This window comes from Ammodytes marinus, assembly GCF_949987685.1.
Source record: "Ammodytes marinus genome assembly, contig: scaffold_34, whole genome shotgun sequence".
In the NCBI taxonomy this organism is placed as follows: Eukaryota; Metazoa; Chordata; class Actinopteri; order Uranoscopiformes; family Ammodytidae; genus Ammodytes; species Ammodytes marinus.
The window spans coordinates 375,900-385,428 of NW_027648438.1; the positions used below are offsets into that span (position 1 = coordinate 375,900).

Below are 9,529 nucleotides of genomic sequence, written 5' to 3' on the forward strand. Positions count from 1 at the left end.
TTTGACAGGTTCTTTATTTGACAAATGGAGTTATGGTGTTTGTCAGTTTATTGCCAAGCACTGTAGCTTGGCTCGTAGCTGCAGGGCTAAATAGCACTGTAGCTTGGCTCGTAGCGGCAGGGCTAAATAGCACTGTAGCTTGGCTCGTAGCTGCAGGGCTAAATAGCTTAAGCTGCCCGATCAACTTTGCAGAGGAATGCAGTAGTGAGACATTGCAGTGGCATTAATGGCTTTACTTTAATCTGAGCGCAAGAGGCACTTTTACGCAAACTAGCAACACAACTACCTGTAGCATTGCCAGATACAGTTAAGGACAGAATTGGAATTAGCCCCCCTATGAAAATTATTTAAATATTTTAAGTGCTGTCAAACAGAGCAATTTTTAACACAGCTTTTCCAAACATCCTACTTTTATGTTGGATGATCACATTATTTTACAGAAACAAATTATTTCACAAACTACGAGTCTCAACATGATGAGCCCTCCTGATGCTATAAGTCAATCGTGTTTCATTGTTGCTGGTTAACAGCCTGCTGTCGTTTGTTTTAGTTTTCAACCAGTCTCACACACGTCACAGTTTATTCTTTGGTTTGTGTGATGTCATTTGTTGGGATTATATAGTGAATACACGGCTGCACCACAATAGTATTATCACTGACTACATTTGATTTTAACTTACTTTTTTTTCTAAAAATAATGGAATAGGCCACGGGTTTGATCTACCTGGGCAGGTAGAGCCTATGTGTGGGAAACACTGAATTATATATTCATTGACTGCATATTGCACATACTGTTCATCACATTGCACATTCAATTTAACTTAATTTCTCATCTATTTTATATTTACTGTTTTATATTGTACAAAACATTCCTTTGCACTATTTAGAATTTATCTCATTTAAATATTGTTTATGTCTATCTTATTACACTCTATATTTTTTTTTTAACTTGACATTATTTTGACATAACTGATTATCAGTTTCGTGTTTTCTTTGGTTTGTCTGATGTATTTTGGGATTATATAGTGAAGAAGCAGAACTGTCCAGTTTCACATATATCATGAATTAAAAACCAATTTTTGAATTCATTTTTAGGATATAAAAGCAGCTCATCAGCGATCCAGACGGACCGACATCAGGATTTTAAACCAGTAACTTCAGCAGATCTTTGACGATGAAGGTAAAATTGTAGCTTCACAAGTTTCTGTGTTAGCTCTGTATGCTAACGGGTCTACTTATGTTATTTAATATTATACAGCAGTTGGTTCTGACCGAGTGATTTGATTGGACGAGAGACATTCCATGCGTTCTGAAGCAGCGCTGATCTGTGTGTGCATGACAGGCCTCCAAATGAACCAATGAGGTGGCCGCCCCTAAACAAGCTCCTTTGATTGGTCAAGGGGGCCATGTGGTTCGCCTATAAATATTATATAAAGGCTGCGCCGGGAGTTCGCCATCTGCTGGTGGACCTGTCTAACTGCACCTTCAGTACAGAATTCAAATTACAGATGCGGCACGAATGGGACAATATTCCGTAAGCACACAGGAAGCGATCCACAAATATGCAGAGCCAGTTTCACGTGTAGAAATGGTTCCGTAAATTGTAGTTGACATGTCTTTTTTTTTGTGGTGAACTATTTGCATTTAAAAAATATATAAATTTTATGCAAAATTAAAATACATATTTACAGCCTAAATTCTACATATTTGCAAATCACTTTTTATTTGTGTGGATATAACTTTACAAAACACAATTACACACACACAAATTATTGCACTTCACATTTGTAAAGCTTATTCTACAGATCTCGGTGATAGAAGTTGGACACAATTATGTACAAATGTAATGTGGCTCACAGACTCACAGGAGGCAATCCACAAATATGCAAACCCCTTTTCACAAGCAGAAACGGATGCGTAAATATGACTTTGTATTTTCAGAGTAAGTTCTACATATATGTGGATAGTGAAATACGTGTAGCATGACACACACACTTGTCAATTGTCTTCTGTGCTTTTACAAAACTGTTTTGCTTTCGTACCTACGACCGAATCACAGCAGCGCTGATATAGAGCGACAACATGCTCCCTCTCGTGCTATTGCTTAAATAATAATTGATTTAATTTACAAATTTACATTATTGGGATGAAGTGGGTGATGAACAACAAATAGACGCAGTATGCCAGTTTCAAAAGATGTGTTTTGAGATGGGACTTGAAATTAGAAAGGGCGTCAGAAGTACGGTTGTCCGGTGGGACGGCGTTACAAAGGTGGTTGATGTCACATTATTAAAGGTAACATAGTATGCACTTTGCTGTCAATTTTATATGGTCTAAGTAGTCCCAAATACTTGTTTTTTTTAGATGTTTGCTGAAAAACCTGTTCAGATCATTTATTGTAGCAAACCTCTATACCCTGATTGTCCTCTGGTCTCAGGATGACCTATATTTGTGCGATCTGGCTGGCCCCTCCCACCTCTCTGCCGGGCTTTCTTTATATGGCCATGGGGCTCTCCCACCATCTCTGCCGTGCTCTCGCGATACTAGAGACACTACGTGAGTCGTGAGTGTTTACCCGGAGGCTCTGGGCCGGAGCTAAGCTAAGAGAACAGTTTGACATGACCTGACATGACTAAAAAAACAGTAGCTTCAAAGTTTTGATTTCAACAGGAATATCTTCCCATCCTTTGTCATGTTAAAAACGAGTCATTTTCAGACTGCTGTGGGGAGTATAAACAGCGTGTTATGAGCAAAACTTGGTGCTACAACAGAAGCTACATGGGCGCTAACGCTAAAAATAAGACTTAGACGATAAAATAAACTAAAAGTACCACACAAATCAGTGAAAAAAATATTTTCAAAATTGACTTCCACACTATTAAGTTCCAATCCTTTGTCCTGTTAAAAACGAGGCATTTCCAGACTGGTGTGGGTAATAGAATTATGTTTTTATGAGCAAAAGCTGAATGCTTGTCCCAAAGCTAAATAGCTATACACCAGTCAGGCAAACATACCAATAAAAACATTTCTTTCAGTTTCACTGTTTGCAAAAACCCACAAATAGCTTCCTATCCGTTGTGTTATTAAAAACGAGGCATAGACTGCTGTGGTTAAGATACATTAGTGGAGTATGAGCAAAAGCATTCTGTGTTGGTGTATGTAACATTCAGGCTGTAGGCTATGGGCATCTTGTCGCTTAGCGGGGAAAGCAACATGGCTGTCGCTCGGAAAATTTTCAAGAGGATCTCATGTGATCTCGGGCACGGGATCTCGGGCCGTGGACCAATAACAAATGGGGGGTGGGTGGAGTTATCATAGACTACTGCACGGTGGAAATTTCTGGTTACTAATGTGGGGGGGAAGCATCGGAAGCATGGACATAAAAAGAAAATATGTGGCTGTGCCGACTATTACGTAATAGTCGGCGAGAATTCTGACTGGAGCATATTGGGGGGGAGGGGTTTGGGGGTTTCAGAAAGGGGGACAGTGAGAAAAGGAGAGATTTATTTATTTATTTATTTTTTTATATTTTGGCAGTCTCTAGGCACACGGTGGCCCCATGGATATGTTAGAACACATTTAAAAAGTGCATTTTGCATAATATGTGACCTGTAAAGTAGGGGGACAATTAAACATATATTCTGTTTGCACCAGTCCCTAAAAACCAACAAAACCACCAGGCCGTAATGTAAACACAGCAGAGAAGCTACAAATCTTTCTCCATCTCAACTGCTGCTCTGTTCCAGCTGGTGTTAGTCCTCCTCCTCATGGCTCCAGTGTTGATCAGCTGCACTGCACTCTTCCAGCCGTTCGACTGCAGTGACATCCACAGCAGAGACAATAAGAGCCCCAGTGGAGAGTACACCATCTATCCCATTAGATTATCATCTGATGCAAAGGTAAACTTCATCCTCTAGTGGACACACATTCACCTTTAGTTTCTAAAGATGTTGTAATTGTAGCATCAACACTATTTAAAGTAACGCTTACAGCATCATGTTTGAATGTACTGGTTTCTTTTAGATAAAACCACGAGCACCCCACTTGAATTGACTGTTTTGTGATGAATGTGTTTGTTTGCAGGTGCACTGTGACATGGAGTCAGCTGGAGGGGGCTGGACGGTGAGTTTGTCTGATGCAGATTAAAGGGACACTTCACAGCACATTCAAGATTCAACACATTTAAAAAAAAAAAATGTTGCGTCTCCCATTTCCAATAGAAAATAATCTAAAATAATAATAATAAGAAAATAATTGGAGAGTAGAATTGAGAAGAATAAGACTTGAAAATCAGTGTTTAGTCGACATATTTTTCACATAGTTTATTTGGGCAAAAACTGTTCTATCGTTTTATATCCTCTGCCTTGCAAATGGAACATATGCCTATCCTAATGTTTCATGCTTTGATTGAATTGTGTTGGCCTCTCTGCCAGTTGCAAGTAGCCCACATTTCAATGTTACTAGTAGGTTAACAATCTACATGCTTTGATGATATTATTCTTTATATAGCCCGCTTACCAATATTTGAATTGGATTTTTTCCGCTTTGGCCGGTAAAATAAAACATTACCGGTCACATGACCGGCACACATTTTGTCTAGCTGAAACACAATCTGCTTTTCTCTGGTTTCTTTTGCTCCGTCGGGATGTTTCTGGGCATCAGCCATTTGTGCAGGTGGAGGTGTGTTGAACCCTCAACCAATTACAGCACGGGGCCGACTCTGAACTGATAAATTGATGCAAAGTATGCCTTCAATATTCAGCTTCTTTTCATGTATTTGTCATTCTATTAAAGTGAGTGACTCTATCCCCCAGGTGATCCAGAGGAGGATTGACGGCTCATTGAACTTCTACAGGCCCTGGGATCAATACAGGAGCGGCTTTGGGAGCGCTGCTGGGGAGTACTGGCTCGGTGAGAAAGAAAACCCCAGCCCCTAAACATACACACAAACCCCTTTGCCCATTTTAGTGGACCTTTATGCATGTTTTTTTTGTGTCATTTTTGTTATCTGATGGCAATGTTAAAGTGTGTGTGTGTGTGTGCAGGTCTGGAGAACATCCACCAGTTAACACATCAGCGAAATTACGAGCTGCTGGTCAACATGGAGGACTTTGAGGGGAACAAAGCGTTCGCTCGTTACTCCTCGTTCTCGGTTGAAGCGGAGCATGATGGATACACTCTGCATGTGTCTGGATTCACCGATGGAGGGGCAGGTGAGCGTCTGTGTGCATATACATCAGGAGGGGGCCGCAGCACTAGTCAAAGTCCCACTAGTACAGTCTGTAGAGTCGCAGCATTTTAGTCGTCACAGTGTTACTATCAATGTCAAGATTAAATACGCTGCTTCATGTTGTGTTTCTGTAGGAGACGCCCTGAGTTATCACAACGGAATGAAGTTCTCCACCTTCGACAAAGACCAGGACACCTCGTTAGGAAATTGTGCCAAATCAAACCAGGGGGCGTTCTGGCTCAAGAAATGTCACTTTGCAAATCCAAACGGGGCCTACCTTTGGGGGGCTGATGCGACCCAAAGTCACTCTGGTGATGGAGTGGTTTGGAGCTCATGGAAGGGTCAAGACTACTCTCTGAAGACCATCAGCATGATGATTCGTCCTGTGCAGTAATTCTCACAATAAAGTAGAAGCTGAGCAGCAAACTGGTGTTATCTGATGTCTTCACTCTGTCTGTTGAATATTAACACTATAATGCCAGTTGTATTACACTAGATAAGTGAGTTTCTGAGACATTTACATAATACACATGATCAAAACTTTCCTGAAAACCGTTTTAATACCATCTGACCTCTGCTGCCCGTATCTGTGCACTGCAGGCAGGAGCTTTGATTGACACGTCCAAACATTCATTCATAAAGCTTTCATAAGTAAAACGTTAACAATATGATTTATCTTTCAACATGAGAACTGTATAAAGACAAATTATAATTACATAATAGTTAGACTTTTATTTAATAGTAAAATCTTGTTTGAAATGTTTGAATCAAATATGATGGAGCAGTAGCACAAAGGTAATATATATATATTAATATGAAAATAATTTGGTCAGCATTGTATTGCATGTCATGATGCAATGATCACATGACTTACTGCAAGTCGGCACTGAAGCCTGTTGAAACTGCCATCAAACAATCGCTAAATATTCTCAACAAAAAGCCAAAAACGCACCATTACTATAGAAACCTGAAGAAATAGAATTTACTGAGCTGGGATAACGTGTAAAACAAAATGCAGATTATTTCATGGTTTACAAGACCCTCCCAGATTTGTTTAAAGGACTTCATAATAATAATAATTAAAAACTCAACTATGTCAACTACACAACAACCCTAACCACAATTTTAGATCCTGAAAGTTAATCAATTAGGTTTATAACAACTCAAAAAGACATAAAAAAAGTTTGTATTTTATCTAAGTGTGTTCTGGCGTTTCTTTCAATACAATATATCAAAAATAATATATGCTTTCTTAGAGTTAAAGTGCCAAAAATGTGAAACCGCAACGTTTTTTTTGTTGTGTGTGTTAAAGACTTGAATTTTGTTTTCTGTTTGTGCTTGTCAGCGTCCTTTTCTTTATCCTATAAAACATCTGCACTCGCCTCACAGCACATGTTCAAATGTTTCTCCTTCAGTCTGCTGCACAGAGGTGTCTTCACCCTTTCAAGATATAAGACAAACACATGTCCTGCATTATAAATCTATTCATAAGCAGGCATGAAGAGTGCTGGTGAAAATGGTTATTGCTGGTGTGTTTTGTTTTATTTTTTAGTAATAATTAAGACTTTTCACATGTTCAAAAGACGTTAACACAAGACATGTAAAATTACATTACATTTATCTGACGCTTTTATCCAAAGCGACTTCCATTAAGAGCATTCAACCATGAAGGCACAAACTCAGAACAACAGGAATCACGTTTACTACAGATTGACTAAACTACAAAGTGCCACATGTAGGTATGTGATCTACCTTTTTTAATTGTTCTTAAAATCACAGCCACCATTCATCAAACCAGATAGTTTGCCACAGTAGGCTACCTCTTAATGTTGTCTAATTAGTCCAGGCAAAGGAACTCATTTTGGAGACAAAAATGGAATTGTAAGAATACAAATATATTGCTGGTGTAAGGGCTGCGATCTCACCGCAGAGCGCATCAGAACAACACAGGTGTTAGCAGAGAAAGATGTGTCATTAAATACTCACTAGAAACTACACAGTTAGCACAGGCTCAAAAGGGTTGGCTGGTACTGCCCTTGGCTCCTGAACTGCTGAATTGAATTCTTACAATGATCATATTTCTGCACTGTCTGTTTCCCCCGTCCTCACCACTCTCCTCCTGAACGCGCTTTAAAGGAGAAGTAGGTGATATTTATGTTAATACTGTATATCTGTTCAATCTCTCTATATTCATACAGCAATCACTTAAACAGTAGATTTAGATGTCGTTATTTAGAAGGGACAGCGCACATTGATAAACATGAGCACCAAAGATCAACATGTAAATGTGCCAGATTTAGCCATGCAGTTCTAGTGTTCACCTGTATTCCCTGGCAGGCAGATAGCTTAAAAGAAACATTAAAAAAAAGAAAAATACAACACATAAGCACAAAAACAATATGACACAAGCACAGACAAGTAAAATGACACAATAATTTTTCCAGCACATAACAGGTTGGTGATGTGTGAAAAATATGAAGCATACAGACTGATAAAAGTGCATGGACATATGGCACGATTAAAACACATAAGTATTTAAAGAAAGACAAAAAGCACAGACAAGGAGCATACAAGTGGCATGAATGCAGACAAAAACACATAAGCACAAACAAGGGCATACAGACAAGGAGCATAAACTCAGACACAAACACGATTAGTAAACACAAAGACAAACACACTATCCCAGATTATCATGGATGCATATTTGATTTGTCAGTAACCAGTTTTTTATAGATTGGGAGAAGGATTTGAGTGATGTAATGTTCCTTAGTTCTGTGGGTATGGTATTCCAAGTATGTGCTGCTTGATAGGAAAAGGCTGACTGCCCAAAATAACTTTTTCTAAACGGTATTTTACAATCCCCTCTTGTGGATGCTCTGGTGGAAGAGTTTATACTTTGTTTAACAGATTCCTTTAGTGGAGGGGGAGCTATACCATGAAAGATTTTATATACGAGTAGAATGTCTGCCAACTTAATCATGTTTCCCCAGTTTAACAAATCATATTTTATCAAGATTGTACAATGGTGATATGAATTTGATTTTTTATCTAGCGTTTTCAAGGCCTGTTTGAAACGTGTTTCAACTGAGCGTAATGTGGTCCGTCCTGTGACCAGCTGGTAAAACAGTATTTAATATGTGAGAAAATCATAGCATGAAGGAACAACCTTGAGGCCTCTGTAGTTAGATTATTCCTAATGTGTCAGACATTTGATAAATTGAATTAGATTTTGTTTAGGACTTTTTTAACTTGTGTTTTGAAAGTGAGCTTAGAATCTATCATTATTCCAAGGTGCTTGATTTCTTGGACCACTGAGTCTTCTCCCTTCTGCTGTCACGTCTGGATCTGGAACGCTGTTTTTCAGATTTTGAAAGGTCCGTTTGGGTTAGGGTTAGGTAAGGTTTGGGTGAAGTATTCCTTCAACCCACCGCCAGCCCTACAGTCAGCCAGCAGCCAGCAGCCAGCAGCCAGCAGCCAGCCAGCAGCCAGCAGCCAGCAGCCAGCCAGCAGCCAGCAGCCAGCAGCCAGCAGCCAGCAGCCAGCAGCCAGCAGCCAGCAGCCAGCCAGCAGCCAGCAGCCAGCAGCCAGCCAGCAGCCAGCAGCCAGCAGCCAGCCAGCAGCCAGCAGCCAGCAGCCAGCAGCCAGCAGCCAGCAGCCAGCCAGCAGCCAGCAGCCAGCAGCCAGCCAGCAGCCAGCAGCCAGCAGCCAGCAGCCAGCAGCCAGCAGCCAGCAGCCAGCAGCCAGCAGCCAGCCAGCAGCCAGCAGCCAGCAGCCAGCCAGCAGCCAGCAGCCAGCAGCCAGCCAGCAGCCAGCAGCCAGCAGCCAGCAGCCAGCAGCCAGCAGTCAGCCAGCAGCCAGCCAGCAGCCAGCCAGCAGCCAGCAGCCAGCAGCCAGCAGTCAGCAGCCAGCAGCCAGCAGCCAGCAGCCAGCAGCCAGCAGCCAGCAGCCAGCAGCCAGCAGCCAGCCAGCAGCCAGCAGCCAGCAGCCAGCAGCCAGCAGTCAGCAGCCAGCAGCCAGCCAGCAGCCAGCAGCCAGCAGCCAGCAGTCAGCAGCCAGCAGCCAGCAGCCAGCAGCCAGCAGCCAGCAGCCAGCAGCCAGCAGCCAGCAGCCAGCCAGCAGCCAGCCAGCAGCCAGCCAGCAGCCAGCAGCCAGCAGCCAGCAGCCAGCAGCCAGCCAGCAGCCAGCAGCCAGCAGCCAGCAGTCAGCCAGCAGCCAGCAGCCAGCAGCCAGCAGCCAGCAGCCAGCAGTCAGCCAGCAGCCAGCCAGCAGTCAGCAGCCAGCAGCCAGCAGCCAGCCAGC

General features: G+C 41.9%; 1 protein-coding gene across 1 annotated transcript; it reads left to right on the top strand.

Annotated features, from left to right (window-relative positions):
• Positions 1 to 1,174: 1,174 nt before the first annotated feature.
• Positions 1,175 to 5,624, top strand: LOC307270560 (microfibril-associated glycoprotein 4-like; the record flags this gene model as incomplete). Its single annotated transcript, XM_080054441.1, has 6 exons — positions 1,175 to 1,180; positions 3,747 to 3,899; positions 4,084 to 4,122; positions 4,815 to 4,911; positions 5,046 to 5,213; positions 5,365 to 5,624. 6 exons carry the CDS (start codon positions 1,175 to 1,177, stop codon positions 5,622 to 5,624), a joined length of 723 nt encoding a protein of 240 aa, XP_079910567.1.
• Between the last annotated feature and the right edge of the window lie 3,905 nt (positions 5,625 to 9,529).